Source organism: Herpailurus yagouaroundi, unplaced genomic scaffold (assembly GCF_014898765.1).
Source record: "Herpailurus yagouaroundi ecotype Mexico unplaced genomic scaffold, PumYag 216, whole genome shotgun sequence".
NCBI lineage: Eukaryota > Metazoa > Chordata > Mammalia > Carnivora > Felidae > Herpailurus > Herpailurus yagouaroundi.
This window is the reverse complement of record NW_024412447.1, coordinates 12,625,317-12,649,424: the sequence shown is the minus strand read 5'-3', so window position 1 is coordinate 12,649,424 and position 24,108 is coordinate 12,625,317. Positions and strand designations below refer to the sequence as shown.

Below are 24,108 nucleotides of genomic sequence, written 5' to 3'. Positions count from 1 at the left end.
GGCGGCAGCTCTTACATCCACAGAACCCACGTGCCTGCTGGGGAAGGACAGATGTGCAGCTGCTGGCACATAATTATTAGTCACTACGGCCTGCGGCCCAAGACTGCAGCTCTCTCCCTTCACCCCAGCACAGCTCCCGCACAGGGCCTGCTGCCGGTCCCTATAGGGTAAGTAAGTATCCCCTTTCAAAGAAAACAAGCAAGCTTTCTGTTAAACAGAACTTGTCCCACCAAGAATCTAATGATTCTTAAAGTGTCAAAAGGGAAAAACAACCTCAGTGCACTTCATCACCTTTGGTTTTAAGTGCTCCAAATGGAACGGATCGAGAGAGATTATTCTGGGGTGGAGAGAAAGGACGGACTTCTTTTTTGTTGTTAACTAAGAGGCCACCTTTCCTCAAGTACCAAGATAAAAGGCATTTGGCCAGCGAGGCATGTTTACCAGGCGACCGACGCAGTCATGACAAGACTCATTTGTTTACCAGAGTCATAACTGCCAGGGCTGGAAATCTGTCATTTTACATTTTTCAAAACTATCATGAGAATATTTTCAGTGAATTAGATTTCAGAAAAGATAGACCTTAGAGCCTAATCTTGATATATGCTCTAAGCGTTAATAGACAGTCACTGTCAGGAACTGATATAAAGGCTGAATCAAAACAAAGATAATACAAACTTAACATCACCAAAACTTACAGAAATGAGAAAAATTAAGAAGAAGCCAGTACAGAAAGGCAGAATGTTTTTCATTTGTACCTTATTACAATGTTTTATCAACTTTTCCTTATTTGCCTAATTTTGGGGATTTGAAGAGAAGGAAGGGGTGGAAGCATAAATTTGAAGAATAAAAATCAAAGATTTTTGGCAATGTTCTACTGCCTGGTCCTGATTACTTGGGTGTTTACTTTGTGATAATTCACTGAGCTGCACACGATACTTATTTTAGGATATGTTCTACTTCACAATATGTAAAATTTAAAAGCCAAATAGGCATGAGTGTTTTATTTTCAGAAAAGGTTTGGCTGCATAGGAATTATTTTAAAGCGCTACCATTACTGCTGCCCCAAGAAAACACCGAAAAATATTCTCTAAAATAGCAATTCCAAAACTTCTGTGCAGGGGACTTGCTGTAAAAGAACTCCTGGGGGGTGGGGGTTGTCAAAAACATGTGCCAGGGCCACACAGCAGAAATTTCAGTAGATGAGGAACAGGACCCGGGAACCTGTATGTTTAAGAAGCTACCCTGGGGTATGCACATGTACAACTGGGGGTTTCAAAACCACCGCACAAGGCAAGAAGAACCTGTGGTTCCCAACAGCCTGAAACCACCCAATCCCCATTCTCCATACCCACAATGGGTGAGGAAGTGTAACTATTTGGAAAAGTTTTATAGAAGCCTTAAACAGAAAGGGTGCTCTCATCAAATACATAAAATACTTGGCTGAGGCTTTCGTGAATGTTTTCCCCAGAATTACAAGGAATTCTGATATGAAGTTATAATCACTAAGTTACTTGTACTGGGAACCTCCTTAAAATTTTAGAAACTGTGAAATCAAATTACTCATCTGTGGCCACATGGGATTTGGGGTCACTGGCAAAATCTGAACCTGTGCTTTTCCACAGTCTGAGAGTCTGCCCCTACTCTCATTAGCATCATTGTGACCCTGAGAGTTTAGATTTCCCTAAAAGTTAACGACAGGACCAAAGTCACTTGGCTAAAAACTCGAAGACAACTGGAGTCCCAAGTTTCTAACCCCAGACAAAACTGCTACCCCCTACAGACCTGACTCCCATCAGGTACCTTTGAAGGGTTAAACACAATCCACAGTTCTGCTTTCAAATTCATATTCCCTAGTTTTAGACAACCACATTAATCTGGGTTGGAAGCACTGCAGTAAAACTGAATTTTGCTTTTGGGCATGCACAGACAACAGCAATTCAAAGATAGAAAGAGCACTACCCTGGGGTCCTTTATCTGAGAGCACAATCAGGGAGCCTGCTGGATAATTTGTTTTAGAATACCAGAGCACTTGTTTTTAAACAAAGCATTAGCCAAGGAAAGAGGTTACAACAAAAGGAATCACAGGACCCAAAGAAAAAAAACAAACAAAAACAAAAAGCCAAACACCAAGATTCAAGGTGGCTCTTTCCACCCTCCTTTTAAAATCTTATTTGCCACACAAGGAAATGTAACTAAAGAAGGCTTGCGTTTAGGTCTTTTTCTTTTTTCATTTAGGTCTTTTTAACTTTACCCTCCAGTGGGATACAACTAATTTAAATCTAAAAAAAGAAAAAAACAAACACTTGCCCTTCCATGAATCCTCAGATCACGTAAAACTCAAGTCTGAGGCTAGCTCTTGCATTTCCTCTAAACACTTTCCTCCGCTTTTAAGTAAACCTCCCAAAGGCCAGAAAGACGTCCTCAGGAGTAGGTCAGATAACCCCATAGGCAAATGTTAGTCTCTAAAATGTGTCTACCACCCTCCTCCCTAGGGTGAAATCACACAGTACCTAGCTATTTTAATTTAGTTCACCCACAGGAGTGACACAAATTAAATTTCTAAATTTTTAGTTCAGCTAGAAAAAAAATTTTAATGGAAACAATACAGTGCAGTGGGAAAAGCAGTGACCTATATATTAGGCAACTTGGGTTCCACATCCCAGCCCTACCACTAACACACTAGGTCATACAGAGCAGTTACATAACATAATTTTCTAGATCTACATTTTCTCATCTGTGATAAGGTGACAGCCCTAAGGGGGTGTAAGATCACCTCTGAAAACATGCACAGAAGGGGGAGGGATTAAGAAAGGGTCAAAAGCCCCATTAAAAAAAAAGCGTCAGAATAAAACAGTTGAGAAGCATGTATTTATTAGTCCCGTGGTGCAGTGATGCAGTAGTTCAAGTCAGGCTCTGAAGCCACAATGTACGGGGTCCACCACTAATACACCCTGTGACCTGGGGTGTAAACTCTCTGCAGCTGTTTCCTCTCCTACAAAACAGGGTTCATACCTGCCACACCAGACCGCCAGGTGAGGATTACACAAACTGAATTAAGCAATTAGAACAATACCTAGCATACACAGTAGGCACGCAATAAATGCTAGTTCCCATTATTATTACCGGATACATCAATATTGAGTTGACAGTGGAGATAAAGTTGACAGTTAAGTACTTTCATATCCTTCCTAATCAGAGGAGAAACAGAAACATCTTATACCTCTCCCTATGTTTTGGTGCAAATCTTCACTTCTGTAAACTCTCAGAAGTGCCTGCCCTTATTCCCAAAATAAGTCCCTATGGGGTAGGTATGCTACTGGACTCTATCCACCTAGACACACGGTGATAGGAGACGCACAGATTTCTAAAACCACCAGAAAAGCCTAAACTGGAAAAACAAAGTGTTGTTATCCTTTGAGCAACAACAACAAAAAAATTTCATTTCCCACCCACCCTTTTATACACTGAAGTCAAAGTCTACTTTTGCAATCCAAAAGCTTATAAAACTATATATATTTGGGTTTCTTAATTATTCCAGGTGATTCTTTTCAATGAGCTTACAGGTGTAAAGCATTCTTTATATGAGGAGATTTATTTTTCCTTCTTTAGCCAACAACCATGTCTGGTAAAGACAATGATCCAGGCAAAGAAATCACATCCTACCACTGTTTTCTTCCTCCACTTAACCCAAAATCTGTAAGATTTCTTTTTCAGTATTTTTTCCCTCAAACTTTATTTACATTTCTTCTCATGATCCATTTTACTGACTGACTCCAAAAATGATCTCTAATGCATTCCCTCTATCAGGAATCCAAAGATACTCATCAGCGCCTGATTCCCTGACCACGTGGAAGATGGTGACAGATTTAAGCTTCACTTCTGATTAGGTCTTCCCAGTGAGAGTAACCTGAGAGCCTGGCCCAGTACAGAGCCCTAGAAATAAACTTTCCCTTTCTACCTTCCTTACCTTCGAATTTGGGAGAACACAGGTGGATTAGAGGATTCCACTTGAAACAGAAAGAGTGGAGTATCGTAATTTCTTCAGGATCTTCCCTAAGCTTGAATCTTAAACTGTAAGTCTATTTCATTCCCCTCACTTTTTAAAAAAAATTTTAAGTGTTTTTATTTATTTTTGAGAGACAGACAGAGTGTGAGTGGGGGAGGGACAGAGAAAGAGGGAGACACAGAATCGGAAGCAGGCTCCAGACTCTGAGCCTGCTGAAAAGCACAGAACCCAACACAGGGCTCAAACTCAGAAACTGCAAGATGGTGACCTGAGCTGTCATTCCCCTCATTTAAAGGTGGTAACTAATAAAATTCAACGGATTCCAAAAGTCCCTCCAAACTTCAATGTCCCAGCATTCAGCCTCTCTTGAAGGAACACATTTGTGAAAACATCTGTAACCAAAATGACTGAACCACGTCACAGGGAGAGAGGGCAAACTTCTTACCTGCCAAATGGTTCCCTAGAGCTCTTAATGAAGGAGAATTACAGCTCCACCACACCTTTTTCTCTGTTAAACATGCCAGGGGACAACATGACACCAGAATGTAACACCCCTGTCCCCTACAGAAAGACACTCCTTGAAGCCAGGGGCTCTGTTTACAAAACCCAGTGGCTAAAACAGTGCCTGGCACAGAGAGAAACTCAATAAGCATTTATCGAACGAATGAGGGTGTTGACACACCGGATGAGGTGTGGGTGCCCTGGAAAGCTAAGGCCCACAGGAGATAATTAGGCCCCAAATAATCAAGAGTTGACAATACTTCTGAAAATGTCACAGTCACAGTCTCAGATGTGTCCACACAGAGCTGGCCACTCTGTTGGCAGAACATACTTTACTATACATCTTAACCCACATAGTACCTATAAAGCTGTGACTCAGGCCAAAAAAAAAAAAAAAAAAGCCCTCAACTACCACCAGACGGCTCACAGCCTTCCTATAAAGATGCATGTGCCTCCAAGTTTTCTAAATGAAACGCTGTGTCCCCATTGACTTCTAAGTTTTATAATAACGGTCAGCTCATCCCACTTGCAACCACAGCTCCCAACACTTCTGAATTTCTGAGTTCCCTCTCTAATGCCTCAACTCCTAATCACTAAATCCTTTCTAACAAATATGTAAATGTATCCCCAGTTGGGGGGGGGGGGGATAGTATCAGGAGAGGGGCACCGGAGGACATCACCCTTGAGAATCCTGGAGAGCAGACCACATTAAAAAGTTCAACAGGAAAAATGAAAAATAAAGGCTGGGAGTACCACTCATTAATCACATGGCTTGGTACTGGGCACCTGAGAAAACCCAGTGAAGAAAAACGGACACCTTCCTCCAGACAGGTTCTCTACCCTGACTGCACAACAGAATCTCCCAGGGAGCTTTTTAAAGTTCTGATGATGGGGTAGGGACTGCCTCTACCCTCCCAAGGGTATGAGGACTTTTTTTTTTTAAGCTCTCCAGGGGAATTCTAACGTGTAGCCAAGTGAGAAACCCCTGCTCTTCACTCGCTTCCCCTTCACACAGTACACATTAAAGCTAACCTGCCATAAAATGCCTAGTTTTGTTAAAGCTGGTGGTGGGTCCATGGGTATTCGTTATTGTTATGCTTTCTATACACATACATACATATTTTTACACAAATATATTTTATAGCAAGCTCAGCATATGTTGATCTTCAAAAGCACAAATACTAAAAAGATGGTTTTTACATTCCTAAGGAGTATAGTCACTAGTGGTGTCTGAGGCTTTTACTTCACTGGAGGAGAAAAAAATCAAGACCAATTCAATTGGGTCTGCAGACTTGAAAACACTGGCCTAAATTCTGTAACACACTTCACAGCACAGGTCTTGAAAAATGCTCCAAATTCAGCTCAGAAAGACTGAAGGTATCTGCTTAACCAGCAATCCACCTAAAATCAGCAGAGTTGCCAGGACTGAGCCAGACTGGCTGTGAAATCCTCTTTATAATCAAATATGTGCAGACATGAAAGGGGGTTGTGACAAGACAGTATAATACTTCTAGGGCTCAGCTCTAGAACCATCTTCAAATGGAGTGGGAAGAGCATATTCCAGCAAAAGTTTATCAGAGACCAGTGCACCCCCTCCACCTCATCAGGGAGGCAGTACATACCCTGGAATCAGACTAGCAACACAACCATAGAGAAGTTATTTAACTTCTCTGAATCATAGTTTCCTCATCTCTAAAATGAGTAATATGTTACCTACAGGGTTGCTGTGAGGGTTAAATGCGATAATGTTCTAGGTACAATGAACCCTTAATAAATATTAGCCATTATTGCTGTTATTCAAATAATTACTCAAATGATGGTAGATTCTGGCACTGAAGAACACAGCTATTTCCCAATTAATGATGACTGGGTCCTGGAGTTCTGTACATTCTTTTAATTTTTTTTTTTAACATTTATTTTTGAGAGACAGAGACCGAGCACAAGTGGGGGAGGGGCAGAGATAGAAGGAGACATAGAATCCAAAGCAGGCTCCAGGCTCTGAGCTGTCAGCACAGAGCCCGACGTGGGGCTTGAACCCATGAACCTTGAGACCATGACCTGAGCCAAAGTTGGACGCTTCACTGACTGAGCCACCCAGGCACCCCTGGAATTCTGTATATTCTTGAAGCATGTCTTTTAGAAGAAGCATACCAATAAACAGGAGAGGAGACACAAGTCTTCTGGCCTCCAAAACAGATGCCCCGTGGCTCAGAAGTCTTGGAATGGTAGCAGCAAGGTACAATGGAAAGCTTCCATGAAGGAATACAACATGTGAGTTCTAGATCTGGGTTTGTTTTAACACCAGCTGGGTGATCGTGGGAAAATTCAAAGACTTTACTGAGCTGGGAAATGAGAGCTTTGGACAATTGTTTTCAGCTGTTTTTAAACTTCTTCAATCGCACTGGTTTAAAAGCTCCTACAGGCCCCTCCCCCATCTCTGTCCCACTCCTCATTTGCTCCATTCTGGCCACGATGGCCTTCTTGAGCTCCCCACACACCAAGCCACTCCTTCCTTAAAGCCTTCACATTTATGCTTCCCTCTCCTTGAATCCTCTGCCCCTGACCATCCACATTTCTTGCTCCCTCACTTGCTTCAGGTTTCTGTCCAAATACCACCTCCTCAGAGAGGGCCCACCTAAACTACCCTCCATAAAATTGCACAGCTGCATATGCATATTAGATTCTCACTATCCTATCCTTATCCTGCTTTTAAAAACCCATCAGCACCCAATATATTTGTGTTCATAATTTATAGCATGTCCCCCACCCTGCTAGAATATAGCCTCTCTTATAGCCTATTTCTCATAGTCACTACAGCATCCCCTGTGCCTACAATACTGCCTGCCTCACACACAGAAGCATTGATAAACACTTCTTGAATAGAAGAATAAATGAAAGAATCCAGATACTTCCCAAAGAGAATCTTACCCTAATAGGTACAACAGGTAAAGATGGAGTTCTGGTTAAATGAGGTCCGGGCCTCCCCTCAGCTGATTCAGTGCCCCTGAGGTACCCAAAAACCACTGACCAAGTGATCTCCAAAGTCATTTATTGCTCAGAAACTCTCCAAGTCCACATTATTTCTGTTAAACTCCAAAGAGAAACATTAAATTTGATGAGTGACTTTCCATTCTGTGATTTCACTTACTAGTCACTGATAGCTGCATAAAGTACACTACAAATTCAAAGCATACTATGTCCCAGAACTGCTGCATCCCTAAAATATCTACAACCAAATAATAGACACATACGGATGGCCAGGAAAAAAAACTCCAACTCCACGGGACAAGGGTTGAAGGGTGTCTCTTTCCATGTGCTGTCACATGGTCCCTGGGCCTCTAGGACCTGCCTCTCACTGCTTTTAAGTGGGGAAGAGGGAGGAAGGACAGTGGGGTCAGGACCCATGAGAAGACAGATGTTATACAATGGAGGATATAAATTTGGGCAACATGGCAGCCACCTGGTGGCTTCCTGACTCCACTACTTAGTCTCTTTTTTCATCTAATGACCTTACACACAGGAAAACAGAGGTGGAGAGAGTGTCCTAGAGAAAAACTCTACAGGAGGCATGAACAGTTGGAAGAAACACTCGAGAGAAGCCAACTGGCTACAATATTGTGATGAGGTCTTATGAACAGCTAAAAGACCTCCTCAAAATTGCAGGGAAGATATAAAAAACACTCTGCAAACAAGTCAACAGGACCTTTGCAATCTACAGAATCCAAACTACCAGTGCTGAACAAGAGTTCAACTGGAAGTGTGGTGACCCATCCTCTAACACTGTAATCTAATCCTTAAACTAAAGACAATTTAATGCCTTTGCCTGTCCATATGTTTTCTAATGACGCCATTGCTGTCAGCATACTACAGGAGTGCTTCTTGGAAGATGGAAGTAATGACAAAGCACATCATTGGGAAGGCAATTATATGCAGTACTAACCATTTTACAATGGCCATATGGGCTGTATTTCAACAGTGTAATTTCAAAATCAGCCTGAGCACACATATTTCTCTGTTAATTTCAAAATCAGCCTGAGCACACATATTTCTCTGTCCTTAATCCCAGGTACACATATTAAATGAAATAAGGGTACAGATGAAATATGGGCAGCAGATGTAGAAATCTATAACAAGAATGCTGAAGTAACGTTTATCTGTAAACAGTAAATAGAGGGCACTCACTGTCCTGGAGCCGACACCCATCTTCTACCAGTCCTTCTCCACATTGTTTCCTTAATCGAAAACATCACGACGGGGAATTATAAACCACCAAAGGGGCAAGGAATAACACAAGGAAAATTTAAAAAACACACAATTCCTATGTGAGTGCTCACAATCTGAAACAGGCCCTGGAGGTAAGACAGAACTCATATTTTACCATATATAAAATTCAGGTGTAAGAGATCACTTTTAAAACCCTGGACTTAAAGGTCTGGTTCCCATTACACTGGGTTTTTACAATTAAATTCTAAAAGATATGCTTTGACTTGGGTCTCCCCTACAATCACAAACTGGGTTAAAAACTGAAATCTACTGTGTTTCCATTTTGAATGTGCAAAGGATAACCATGCTCTCACCAAAGGAGTTGGGAAAGAGGGGCAATACTGCATGTCTCAGAGCATGATAGTTCCGGGGGAAAAAACTGCCTATCTTCAAAAAAGAGACCGTTCAGAGAAATGTTTGACTTGACTGATCTTCATATTCACCCAGATATCCTGTGAAATTTCAGGCCCAGTGAGTACGTGTGTTTTACTACTTCTCAAGGGATTAGCCAGGTATGAATCCTAAAGTCCTGGACCAAGAACTTGCGAGGCCCATCTTGGCCCAGAGAAGAGGAGGGGGTTTCACAAAATAAATAAATAAATAAATAAATAAATAAATAAATAAATAAATAAATAAATAAAGTACTCTAATCACAGCTGGGATTTCCATAAGAAACAAATCTAACAGTCAGATTCATTAGCATACTCTTTGTAACATAAACAAACCTCTACATGGTAGAATGGGGAAAGGGGGAGACCCATTCACAACTGTGCTGAGAATAATGAAAGGAAACAATGACTGAGGAAATAATGCACTATTTGTCACCAGGTATCTTCAAGATACAGATATCAAGAAACACAAAGAACTATTTAGTACGGTTTTCCATCAGGAAAAATGGAGTACCTGTTAAAAACAAAAACAAAAACCTAGCAATAAGGTCTGTTTTATTGTGAGATACATTACCAGGGGAAGTGCTCCTTCCAAAATCACACAAGACAAAAGCCTGAACCCTTGCCTTTGACAAAGGCTTAAAATCTACCTAAGCTAAGTGACCTGGGAAAAGGTCAGATTTTAATACAGGGATAAACAGTGAAGGGGGGCGTTGGGGGAGAGAGAGAGAGAAAAAAAGAGAGGGAGAACCACAAAATGCTTGCAGTTGTACAGTGTAAGTAGCAGCCACCTACTGTAAACTCCAACACTTAAAAAGAAAATAAAGAATTTCCCCAAAAATGGTGAGGTCCTCTCCCCTCCCTAAATGCTATTATTTTATCTAGAAAATTCCTTTGTAATCAAGACAATTTTCAGCAGCCAGGAACAAATGTGGTCTACCAGAGACCCATTTGGGACTCTCTCACAAAACGAATCTGCATTAAAAAGAAAGGTGGAAAGGGGTGAGGAGCACAAGCTTTGGGCCAGGTATAAACCACTGCATTTCCTGCCTCTCTTGTACTGACCTTGAACCACTGAATTTCCTGCCTCTCTTGTACTGACCTTGGCTGGGCAAGTTGACTTAACCTCTCTGAGCTTCAGTGTCTTCAACTGTAAGACAGGGAAATCACTTGTTTTTTTCACAAGGTAGCTCCAATGAGATGATGAATGAAAAATTCTGAGCACAATGCCTGGCCCAGAGTAAATACTCAGCAAATAGTGGCTCCCTTTTCAAAAAGGTCTTTTCATGGAATTTTTGTATAACCAGGTCAACTGAAAATAAGCACTGAGTACCTACTATGCATGGATTACTGAGTAAAGGAAGCAGCAATCCTGAGAGCCTCAAATATCCCAAGAATAATGCATGTGGGGAGAGTACAGAGACTAAAGGCAGAGGACAGAGGAAAATAAAACAATATATTAGAAATTTAAGTTAAAAAAACTCTAGCTGTCTTTTCCAAGGTTCCAGTCACACTCCCAGGGGACACACAATTATAGAACATATAACAGATCAAGAAAAAATTAATAGCACTTGAACTTCCCATCAGATCCCAAATAAAACACAGAGTACATTGTGTCATGGTCAATGCTTCAAAAACTTCTTTAGGCTGGCCCCAAGATCTCAATCCATGGGAAAATCATTTCAGAAAGACGAAATACTTCTCAGAGCTAAGGCATAAAGCATTTCTCTGACCTAATCCATATCCCAGCATTAAGACTATCAATAAATTTTATCATCATCATCATCATCATCATCATCATCTTCATCATCATCACTATCATCAGTGATTCTGGAAACAAAATAGCTGCAGATAAAATTAACTATGGGCTGAAATATAGATAAAGGGATGGCTTTATTGGATAGGCTTTGAAGTCTGATTCGAAGTGGTAAGCTGCATTACCAAAATATTTAACAATTTTCTACGAAGTGATCACGGAAGCTAGAAGTGGTGCAGATAGGATGAGTTAAACAGTTTCTGATATTTTCAACTACTGTGTGAAACTACTCTTAAACACAGGAAATACTTCTGGAATCAATATTTAACAACAGTTATATTCCTTCAACTAAAAGTGACCTGGAACAATCTGGTCCATTTCTATATTAGACTAATAAAACTAATTTTAAAACAACACAACTGTCTAGGCATAGCAGGTTTCAACATTCAGGTGTGAAATCGCACCTCCCAGCACAGAGACTGAATTATCCCCTGCCTCTCACCTGTAATTATCATTTGCTCCCTCCCCAGGTGGCTCTGAGCCACCACATATCCTCCTAGGCTCACATCTGGATATTTAAACTCCCTCTGGGACCTCACACGCTATGGGGGTGAGAAGGAGGAAAAAAACAAAATTTCATGCTGGCTTAGACAACTTCTGAAAATATCTATTTTCAACACACAGTATAAGAACAATTTGACAAAATGAAAACATCCTATATCACCATGGTTAAGGATAAGAATTTTTCAAAAAAAGAGTAAATTTACTTCACAGTTCCTGGAGAGGACAGCTTCTTCCATTAAGGCCAATTCCAAAAATTTAGCAAAAGATCTTTCATCAGTTGAGAGGGCATAATTAGATGTTTTGATTAAAGCATTTTCCTCCCCTGGTTAACAAGATATAACAGATGTCACCGACTTCCCTAATAACAATACAGCCCTGCATTTGGCATCTTTACAATTTTAAAACTGAACTGCCATATCGAAAAATTATAGCTAGGGTGTTTCTATACAATCATGACTCTGAAGTGGTTATGACATGCCTGGACTCCCCCATGGAACAGACATGAAAATCATATTCCATATTCATAGCCACAAGCCCTCCTTAGCATGCACTTGAAAACTACCCTCTGAAATCTGAATGGTTTGGGTTTATTCAAATCACCACCAATTATTTCTGGAAGCACCAACCAAGTGAGGTATGAAACCTGAACAGAAAACACAAACCTCAGAGTCACTTTCTTAAAGGAACACAGGGAACACATGCAGGAAAGTGTCTCAAGGAAAGCAATGCCCATCTAAAGAGACCCACTCTACTCAAATCCCACCTTCCCTGCAGAGAAGCACTATACTTGATTTAAAAAAAAAAAAAAAAAAAAAAAGACTCCTATTTTTCACAGTAAGATTCCCTTGGTGCATTTGATCCAGTTTACAAAAATTCGATTTACACCAATTTTGTCAACATATCAGTTCAGAGTGTAACTAGAGACAGGTCTGCATTTTAAACGGGAGGTAGCCTCAGTGATTGAAGTTCGACTCAAACATCCTGGTTTAACAACTCCATTAATGACATCAAGCACAGATCTAAAGATTACTCAGCCCCTCTGTCAGTCACAGGTGTTATTTATAGCAGTATATCAATCATGTCTTCTCCTTATTATTTCCTACTTTCTGGTCCTAAGCTATTTGGTCTGCCAAATTAATACATTCCATTGCTGCTGCAAACCTAAACAATGCTTGATAAAAGATTAATAAAATAGTTGGGTTCTCTGCAACCACACACACATCCAGGGAAATTCATCAATGTCTTTTTATTTGCATATTTGGCTGACTGCCCCCTTTAGCAAATATGTAAGGCACAATGCTCAGGTATCCTGGTTTATGGTTTGCATTTAATTCAGGGTGTCAATCTGCTTCTGTTTTAATTACATCCATCTTGATATGTTATTACAATCTCATGAAAACTTCTTTTCATTATATGAATGGCTATAAATATATACACATGACAAACAGTTGTTATAAATTTTCTGGTTCAGCAATAAACAGGCAAGATGCCTTAGCCAACACGTCATATGGATTTAATATTTTGAGTCTTTTTTCTTCAGAAGAAAAGTTTGGTTGAGTCTTCAACTCAACTATACTCCTAAATCCACTTCAAATATTCTGCCACCAATGCTATTAAGTGGCTCTGAATTTCTCTGGATTACTGGGCTGAAGAAAATATTATATCCAAATAAAACATGTTAAAATTTTAAGTAGGCCACATTAAGGTCATCTTATATCCCAAATAATTATTGCATCTTTCCAGTGGACATTCAAGAATGAGAAACTCTTGTATCATCACTCTAATATTTACTTTCTCATTTATGTCCTCATTATGGGGAGTAGAGGAGGAGGGAATTTAGAAAAGACTAACGTACCCACAGAGAAAGGCCAATGAATTCCAGGGTGATACACTGGGGGGAAGCAGAATGCTTTTAAAAGGTTCTTGATACTGAGTTCAGAAAATTTCTTGGAAAAAATAGGAAGCTTTACAAGCATTCATCCTCGTTTGCATTATTATTTTTGTTTTTTAAAAACCTCCTTTTAAATTCCCAATCCTTGGGAATCCAACTACTAAGCAGAAGCAGCCTCCTAGTTTCACTGGGTAACAGTAAGAGCCATAACTCCCAGTGTGATCTTGAGCAGGTCAATTAACCCCTTTGGGCTGTGTTTTCATTTGCAAAATGAGAGGTAGAACTACATCACTAAAGACAACATCTGTGCCTCTAATGCCACTGACAGCTTGGAAAGCACAGCAGCCAACAATGGCTGGAGTGAAATGGATTAAAAGACTGCTCTAAAAAAAAAACTGGAGTCCTAACTTTAGGATAACACCTCCTAAAGATGTAGCTCTGCACATTAATCTCAAAATGTAACTCTGACAAGTAATCAAACTGATCACCATAACCAATGAGCAAGGAACAAACTTTGCAATTCACAGCAATGCACAATACCAAACACCTGCTTTCCCTTTTGCCCCGGTGAAAGTATAATTTCACTTGAACAACAACAAAAAATCATTTATTAGAACAACACAATCCAGGACCCTTGTATTTTCGTCAACTGAACAGGTACAAAGAAAATAGGTAGAACACTGGAATTTCTAGCTTGTGGCCGGAAAACAAGTGATAATCTAATCCTCACCAATGATTTACATTTTCATTCTTCCTTATTTCTTGTTCTACTTAGTTTTTTACTCCAGAAAAATAGCCACTGAACAACTTTTAGCCAACAACCTTTAGCCAGCAAGCAAAACTGAACAGGGACCCTAGCAAACAACCAAAAAATGTCTACTTCAGTATAACTATTGAGGGATAACTGAGATACTGGACTCTCTTAATTTCTCTTTTCAAGCTCTAAAATATCACTGCCATCAGAAACTTTACAGAGAAACCTGAAATAAGGTTGGGAGGTTGGTGTTGTGCTACAGTAGCAGGTAGGTGTGGGGACAAGGAAAACGACATCGCTCTGGTATCATCACAACTTGACCCTGGCATTGACTTAAACCCTATCCCAGACTTCCCTGCCATTGTAAAGTATCAGATTTCACCCACATAACCAAGAGTCACAATTTGTCTTCACGGGTCATGCTTCTGTATCCAGCCCGGGTCATTTTAAAATGCCTCAGTTAATACCAATCACAAAGTACCTGCAATTTTAAGGCTTTCTGGCAAAAATGAATCCCAGCCTGTATTAGCCATTTTCTGTTACTTACAAACTGTGGGCTCTTCCTTTCTCCTCTGTGACTCCATTTTACTGTGCTTGGGCTTTCCAAGACTCCAATAAAGGTATAAGGAGATATGGCACCATGAGGTACAGTAGCAAGCCAAAATGACAGTCAAGTCTTTTAAAATGTTATTTGTTTGTACTAGTTGGTAATTCGTGGTGTTTGTTCAGGCAAACTCTAACCAGAGCTCAGATATGAATGGGAAATCAGAACGAGGAGCTGAAATAGCCCAGAAAACTGTGGCAAGCAATTTTCCCTCACATCCGAGTCCTTCAGACAGGTGAAACTCAAATGATAAAAGTGTGGAATATTAAAGTGTTCACCTTTCATCCACAAGTTCCTAAATCTATTAGCTTTTAGTAACTGCATTTATAATTTTGATAGTTCTACCTCATAAAGGAAAAAGAAAGAAGGGAAGGAAATTGGGGAGGAGGGAAGGAAGGGGACAAGCAATGGATAGTTGAATTTAACTGGATCCCATGAGGAGACTGCTATATGCACCAATTTGTGCAATAAACGCCTGCAAAGAAAGCAGCAAGACACATGCTTGCAGGCTACAGGTCACCTTGCAAAGAATGGAACCAGAGACCTGAAGATGACTGAGCCACAGAAAGAAGCCTATACTTGCCTAGTCTCCTCCTAAGCAAGCAAACAAACCCAGACTATGTGAAACCCACTCTCCCCCTCCTCAGTTACTAACAGCATAAAGAGGACCTGTTCTTTGTAACCTTACAATTGTAACTTAATGACACCATACCCCCTTACCCTGTAGGCTGGTTAGAAAAAAATGAAAGAACACAGCTCAGACCTGGAAGAACAAAGACAAATTTAGGGTCTCAAAAGCATAAAATTCTATGCCCCTCTTCCAGGTGAAAACAAAAACAAAAACAAAAACAAAAAAAAACCTGCATTCATCTACTCATGGAACACATACAAATTATGTAAGAAAAATGGTTCTGACCTAGCTAACAATGTCCCTACATTGTTTTTGATCCCTTCCTGTCTTGGGTTTCACCAAATTAATCCCCATCTTGCTCTTCCAAACTTCAACTGTCTGAGAGTTTTCAAATCTCAACTTCAAAATCTACTTGATTTTTTTTTTCAGAACTTCCTCAAATGACCAATTGCTATCCCAGCACTAAGTTCTTTTTTCCTATATCTACAGAATATTAGGTTTAATATTAACCATGAAAAAAAAAGTGTGGTTTCTTGAGGAGAAAAAATAACACGAGGCACTTTTACAAAGTTAGTCTACATTTAAAGTATTTGACTAATCACAGCATAGGGGTAAAATAAAAATAAAATGTAAAGCCACCAACCCACCATCCTCCACCCTCTGCATGTGGAGACACACACACACACACACACACACACACACACACACACACACACACATGCACATACCCTCCTATCAAGAAATGCTATAGACTTCTGTCCAAAAGCTTCCCAATCTTATAGCCACTGGGACCTAAATTATTCCTTAACAGCTGACCTCAACTATTATTTTCTGTTTGGGGACATATCTAATCCTAACCTTCTCTCAAACTAAATAATCGCCATTTATTTTTCACAGTATATATAGGACTTGCATAGAAGAGTCTCAGAATCTCTTTATCACCCTCAACGCTGAATCATGCAGAATGCTCAGGTTTTTTTAACCCCTTTTCAAGAGAACACTGTCAGAGGATCAAAGGCAATCACTAACTTTGTGATTCATTTTTTAAATTTATGGATTCATTTATATCCTATCTACCTCCAAAAAAGAAGTGAAGTAGTCAATCTCAACAAGTAACACAAGCCACAAGGAACCATATCACAATCTTCAACCTCATCTCACTGATGCTCTGCTTTGTACCGTAAAATATTCAAATTCAGTACACACAGTAAAATACTTGAATTCATAACCAAGCACACTATTGCCACTCTTCCTTTTAGGAAAACTTTCTCACCACTTAGAAACTCCTCAGATCCTAGATCCCAGGCATACTTTCAGAAGTGAAATGCTAGAACTGACCCATTTACTCTGTAGTCCCATCCCAAACTTCCTAAGATAGAAACTGAAAAATCCACCAAAAACAGAGCTCTACAGCTTTCCCTGGCTGTGTAACAGCAGAAGGGTTCTGACCTCTCTTGAACTACCAGTTCATACATAAACGAGCCAAAGGCAGATAATTTAAAACCTTTATTTTAACATCACTGTCAACCTCCTTTGTCATCCAACCTTCCTTCCCAGCTTGCTTAAAAAGAAACCGAAAGGACCAAGAGACAATAAAACACACTGGCTGGAGGGCAGCTTGGTGGCATCAGAACTGCTGGCATCAGGGTCGCCATCACATTGAAAGGGCTATTAATGAGAATCACTCACCAACATTCACCTCATGGTGGGGTTGCTAACAATCAATGAAAGCACTGACACCAGGCAGGACAAGGGAGCAGGAGAAGTGAACTAACCATCATTATTTACATCTCCCCTTCCCTTTGCCATTCACACTTAAGCAGCAGCCTCCACTCCAACTTCTGAGCCTGACTTTCCAAGTCATCTATCACCAGCCCACTCACCCTAGACTGAGAGATCACCGAGATCCAAGATCTGGAAAAGACCCTGGAGATGCTTTGCAGCATTCCCCATATTGGATTAGGGGTTACAATGCCAAGAGTAAGAAAGAGTGCCCTGTGGTCAAGGAAATAAAGCACATCTCACTGTCTTCTCTGATATTCAAAATTCGCATTCGTATAATGAAAAGGCTTTTAATTCTGGCAGAACAAGCCACCCGTTTAATTTTGTCTTGCCCATCAGGTTCCAAAACTACTTGAGGGTAGATTACATTTTTTTGATCTGGAACACCACTTATGAACATCCAGCAGAGCTAGGTTCCCTTCCAACTTGGGTACGTTTGCTCTAAAATTAGTCTAAACTTCTCAACTAAGGGATGAAGAAAATTATGCTTTTAGAGAGTAACTTCCCAAACTCACTCAACTAGTTAGGAGGGCCAAGCCTGGAACAGATGTCTGCACAGGTGTCCACCTACTTACACAATTTTGTAACTCATTTCTACCAGTTCTTCCTTACCTCCAAGCCCTCATCAAATAGCACCTTCTCAATCCTCTTGTTTCTGTTCTTCTTCACTATTCCTTCTTCTTGGAAGTCTCTCTCCATCCCCCATTTCCCTATCTATCCAAATCACTTCAAACTTCTAGGCCCCTTCTTCAAGAAGCTTTCTCAAACACTTCAGCCTATCTCCTTACTCCTACTCTGAATGCTTACTGAACTTAGTTGGTATTAGACATTCAAGCACCTGTTTCAAAATTATTTTAAAGGTGCTGGGCTTAGTTTATCAACTAAACTGCATACTCCTTCAAGGTACTATATATATTTTAGGCTTACCTGCACTCTTTCTAGGCACTCCATAAATATTTGCTGACTGATACGAGGAACATGATTAATGTTTTTCAAGCAACTGAAATAAGTGAGATTCGACCACACTAAATTATAAGCGCCTACTAACATGGCATGTCGTAAGCACTTCAAATTCTGTATAGCCTATTTATGCTACCACTGTTTAGGTAAGCCCTGAAGCGCCTACTAACATGGCATGTCGTAAGCACTTCAAATTCTGTATAGCCTATTTATGCTACCACTGTTTAGGTAAGCCCTGAAACTACTCGGAAATGAAGACCACATAAGAGTCTTGGTTTGATCCTCTAACCAGCAGAAGTAACTCTTCCTTCATTTTCACAAGCCTGCAAAACTCCCAACTGGCTTTCTGTCTGCTAATCCCACCAACTTCATCTTTGGTCAGTTGTACATATAGAGGCTGCCCTTAAAACCCATGCATAACAGAGGGGGGAAATGATGGATTTGCAAAGGGAAATTTTCAACCATGGTGTTCATGTGGCTTCCTAATCAAAACTACACAGAAAGAAACCCTAATGAAAACAGAAAGGCAATATTATCTGGCACATCAGTGTACAGACAGTACTAGAACCCCAAATTTCCATTTATACTTTGTTGGCTGAAAGCCATTTTTAAAAAAATGAGGCATGGTATCTGGATGTTCACTCTCAACCCATCATTCAAAGAATATTCAAATAAACAATACGGTATCGAAAGGGTAATTCTGCTTCTCAAATGCATAATGAAAAAAACACCATGTTCAACTTTAGCCTCCTCACCTACCCTCTTATCTTCTATCATAAGACTCTTCACAATCATATACTTGAACTTCAGGGCACAATTACTTGAGACAAGTATCCCTGCAGAATATGAAAGTACCTCAGCCGGTTTCCCTGCCTATAAAGTCTGGGACCTCTCAAACTACCCCTACAGCTTTCATCACCTTAAATAAAAAATCAAACAATACTGAAAAATAATCAACATAAAAATGCAAGTTCTCATTAGGCAAGTTTCTTGCTTTTACTCCAGCATTAGTAAAACCATAGCTGAACTGGAACAGTTTTTATCAGCACTCTTCAGAACTTAGGAGCCTCTTTTTTAAAAGGAAAGTCAAAATGAGCTACTCAGGACAAAATCACAGAGTCAAATAACGAGTCCATTAACACTCTAAGTATGCAACAGCACAGTGTGCCAGCTACTGCTCTGAACCAGCATAAGCTACAAGCCTTGCTGTGCAAGCCAAGATTTCTAGTTTCTTATCACATCCTACTAGCAGCAGCCTTGATGACACGTGGTGACAATTGATTTCATTTCTAAACACAAGGCACAAAACCATATTACGTACTATGGTAACTCTTGGCATCGATAATAATTCCTAACATTTATAAGCACTCCATTAACATATATTTCTGTCCAAGTTCATAGTTTAGTTGCCGATTTCCTAATAAATCCTCACATTTCTTGGTGACAGTTCAGTTTAAATCTTGTAAACTGAGAACAGGAGGACACCAGAGGTTTCAATGATCGTTATACACATACATCTGACCATCCAACAGGGACACAAATGTGATAAGCAGCAAACAGATCTACCTTTTCCCATAGAACCAGACATATATGATGATTTTTATTCCCCACTGTGTGTTCTGGGTATGAAAAGTTTATTCACATCTTTCCTACAAAAGCAGGCCTCTTAAATGTGAATGAATACTAATAGGATAGTTGAGAACATTAGGGAACTGATGTTAATTTACTTAGGTGTGATAATGGTACTACTATAGAGTTTCTGGTGGGGTTTTGGTTTTCTGGGTTGTTTGTTGTTTTTTGTTGTTGTTGTTGTTTTGAGTCATTACCATTACATACATATAGGAATATTTACCTATTTTTCATATCCCATCTGGGAAGGGGGTGTAGATGGGATACAGATGAAATCAGATGAGACATGAGTTGGTAGTTAGTGAACCTGGGCACTGGGTATATTGGAGTTTATTATACATACTTAAAAAGTTAGGCCTTTTAGATCTACCTACAGATATGTAAATGATATTTAGATATGTAAATGATATTTAGATATGACGGCAGCACAGCATTCAGCTAACCAAAGTAACCTGGGTTTTGATCTAGAAAAGTAGCAGAAAAAACAATCACGGTAAGGAAAGGAACGGTATTGATGCTACACTTTGAACTCGACCTTTCCTAAAACTTACGTTTTTTAAACCCAAAAGACACTAGAATGGGTACATTTTCTCTCAAAAGCCAAATGGACTAAATTTTGCAAGCCCAATCAAATATCTACTTATTAAAATTAAAAACTACTGCATAAGTTATACCTCCCTCTACTTGGCCTTCAAAAATGTTCATGGGAAAATGCAGGCCCCTCTTGCTTACTCACTGTAAGGGGCCACACAGCAACCCAGGAGGACCACGCAGAAAGCAGAACCACTTGTAACCAGCTCTTACAAATAATGTCCTAACCCAATCACAGAAAGCAATGGTGAACCAAATTCTAGGCAGCATTTTCTATTAGGATACATGCTGCCATTTCAATATCTATTTCAAAGCACAAGAGAAAGACAGAAAGAGAGAAAGAAGTCACGCTGTACAGTACCCTCCCACCTTGGCAAAGTTAAAGCCACAGTTAGAATTATCCTAATAAGTGGTGAGCCTCAACACTCAAAATAATCGTGTAAGATCCATTTTAGCCAATAAATCACCAGTTCTAGAACCAAAGGGTAACTGATTCAATCACTAACATCGAAATCTACGGCCACCAATACCATCACCACCAATCTCCCTTCCTCCCCAACCACTGGCCCCCATCCACCACCATCACCACCAGCGGCCCAACCAAAAAGCAGTTCAAACAGAAAAGAACAACCCTGACAGGATAGCTTCCTTTTTGAAAATATTTAAACCTGACACCCGAGCACACACGCAGAACCAGCAATCTAAACCTGTACGGTTACTGCATGTGAGATTTAAGCTGTCATTAACAAAGCTTACACCCGATCATCTCAAACAATACCATAATAACAGCGAAAAAACCAGAAGGAAAGGGAAAAGTTTCCTTCAGGAACGTCAAACCATCACACCAGGTGCATGAAATACTAGAAACCAACTCCTATCTGGGTTTTGTGCTTAAGAAAGCAGGACCAACTCTGCAGAATCTCAAAGCCTTCTGTGTGTGTGGTGTGTTGGGGGTGGGGACAGGGAGGTTGGGGGGAGGAAAGGGGGGTTACATCTGTGGAGGCCAATGACTGATGCTAGCACCAAATATGATCTCTGCAGGTAAAGATAGTTTCCCCCAGGCCCCTGGACAGTCTCCCTCTACCCACCTCCTCCCACCCCCAGGAGCCAGTAGCTGGCAGGAAAATGTGCATTTGGAAATCAACACTGCAGGTGCCCAAGGAATAAAGAAAGACATACATACACATACACACAAAGCCAATCAGGAAGAAAAAGAGAACACACACACACACACACACCAAAAAAAAAAAAAAAAAAAAAAAGGAAAGGGAGAGGGACAATTGGGTGACAAGCCCTTCAGATAGATACCAGCTAGGATTTTATTCTTTCCTCCCACCAGTCCTCCCTGGTGTACCTTTTTATGTCCTTTAACCAAACTGCTCAGGTACACACACACACACACACACACACACACACACACACACGTGTGTGTATATGTATGTGTATAGATGATATTATATATATAATTAACCCTTTCTGCAATACAGCCCCACACAGAATACACAGAGATAGAGATATTCCATCCTTTCCTCTCTTCTCTCCCCTCCTCCCTCCTTTTCTCCCAACCAAGAGAAAACGCCCCCTTCCCCAGCTTCACCAAAAAAAAAAAAAAAAAAAAAAAAAAAAAAAGGGCAGGGGAGGGGGGCAAAGAAACCACAAAACCCCATCAGTCTCCAGTCCCGAGGACACCCAGGACCAGGAAAGGTATATACTATACAGACACACACACACACACACACACGGACATATGGTTCTGTAGAAAGCACACAGAGAAGCGTCCACAGGCGCCCCAAACCCAGCAAAGAGACTTCCACCAGCCAAGAAGCCATGATTGGGGAGGGAGAGGAGGAAGGAGTAGGGGCAGAGCTATCCGTGGAGGGGGGCGCATTGTTGTGATGCCTGAACCCCTTTCTCCCTGCCCATCTGCTGAGGAGGGGGTGCAGGGAGGGGGCGCAGGGAAAAGGCGAGCGAGAACGAGAAAACGAGGAGACCAGGCACGGCTCTGCGATTCCCTCCCGCTGCCTGTCTGCCCGCGCCCCCCAGCTCCCCCCCAACAATAAGACCTCAGCCTAGACAGACAGACAGCCAGACAGACCGGAGCGCGGCGGGGGAGGCAGCGGAGCAGGGCGCAGCCGAGTGGGGTCGTGCATAAAGGGAAACCGGGGGGGAGGGGGGTCCCCCTTACCTCCAGCGCTTCAAAAGTGACAAAGCTGGTCATGGCAAATCCATCAATGATGTCCTCTTCGGCCGAGGTGGACTCTCTCCGCTTCCTCCGCGGGGGTCTGGGCCGGGACGGGGCGGAGGACGGGGGCTTCCCATTGTCTTCCTTGTCGGAGCCCGACGACGAGGCGAGCGAGGGCGCCCGGGTCCGGCCGGCCCCGCCGCCGCCGGCCGCGCCGGCCCCCAGCCCGCCCCGGGAGCGCCTCTCCCGGTCTCGCTGCGACCGCGACCGCCGCTTTTTGCGGAGTCCATGGCCCCGCGTCGGGCCATCCATGGCTCTGCCGCGCCGGGGTCTCCCCGCTCGCCGCCCGCCCGCCACAGGCTCCGGCCGCGGCCACACAAAAAAATTGACACCAACCCCTCCCTCCCCCTCCTCGGCTTCCCTCCGCCCCGAGGAGGGCGCGGGGGAGACGGCGGCCGAAAGAAGGGAGAGAGGGGAAGAAAGAGAGGAGAAAGAGAAGGGGGAAGGGGCGGAGAGAGGGAGGAGGGACGGGAGCGAGGGCGAGAGGCGAGGAGCCCAAGTGCGGGGCTCCCCACAGCACCGCGGGTCGGAGATTCCTGTGAGCAGCGCCGAGCAAAGTAATGGCTGAACACACAGGTCTCCTTTAGAGGCAAAAAAAAAATAACTCACCAAGCAGGCAATAAATCAGAATAGCGGAATGCTTTGATCAAGAGACTGGGAGGCTCCGGGGAACCCTCCCCGCGGCCATTCTCCGCCGCGCCCCCAGCCCCCCGAAAACGCCGGCCCCCGATTCGAAACCGGGTCCGAAAAGGTCGCGGGAAAGTGGGGGCAATGAACTTCACCCGCCCCTCGCGCAGGAAAACACCCCCGCCGCCTCTCACACACGCCTCAGAGAAAACTCACTCCCAGGCTCCAAAATTTTTAAGATATGCTTCCAAGGGAGGCCACGGCTTCCGAGCGACCTGAGAGGGACGAGACCCCCCAGAGAGGGAAGCATAATAATGAAATAATTGGGAGGGGAGAGGGCGAAACTGGAAGAGGTGGAAGGAGAAGGGAGGTGGAGGAAGGGAAGGAGGATGCTGGAGCAGTTGTGGGGCTCGCTTTTCGGTCCTGGAGGGGGGAGGAGAGGAGATCAAAGAAGAGAAGAAGCAGACCCTGACGCTGCCACCCACCCCCCCACACACCCTCCCCTCAAAAAAGAATTTTTTCCAGTCCCAGAGAAGAGGTCACCCTTCCTCAAAAAAGGGAGGGGGGTGAGTCAGTCGACGAGGAAAGCAGAAAGAAATCTCCAGCGGGAGAGACACCGATGTGCCGCCGCTGCCGCCGCCTCCTGCCGCCGCCGCTGCCTCTTCGCTTCGCCCAGCCCGAGGGAGAAGCGCGGCCAGGAAGCGCCGGGAACGCCGCTCTCGCCGCCGCCGCTAACGCTGCCGCCGCCGCCGCCGCGAGAGCCCCGAGCCGGAGGGTGCACGGCGTGTCCCCGGGCGGCTGCAGCGGGAGCCCGGGCACGGCCCCATCCTCCGCCCGCCCGCCTAGCTCAGCTCCCGCTCCTCCCCCTCCGCGGCCGGCCCACCGTCGCCGCCGCCGCCCGCCTCAGCCCAGCCCCGC

At 42.5% G+C, this 24,108-nt stretch overlaps 1 protein-coding gene and 1 long non-coding RNA gene across 2 annotated transcripts in view; both read right to left on the bottom strand.

Moving 5' to 3' along the window:
- Positions 1–24,006, bottom strand: part of LOC121017828 (autism susceptibility gene 2 protein-like) — a 796,117-nt gene extending 772,111 nt beyond the window's left edge. Inside the window, exon 1 of the mRNA XM_040456309.1 lies at positions 22,507–24,006. Coding sequence (XP_040312243.1) covers positions 22,507–22,815 — 309 coding nt within the window. The 5' untranslated portion in view covers positions 22,816–24,006. The remainder of the gene's footprint in view (positions 1–22,506) is intronic.
- On the bottom strand, positions 7–21,553 carry LOC121017831 (uncharacterized). The gene is made up of 3 exons (XR_005784907.1): positions 20,074–21,553; positions 16,625–16,627; positions 7–1,396 (listed from the first exon to the last, which is right to left on the bottom strand). It is a non-coding gene; the product is annotated as an uncharacterized LOC121017831 (long non-coding RNA).
- Positions 24,007–24,108: the final 102 nt, after the last annotated feature.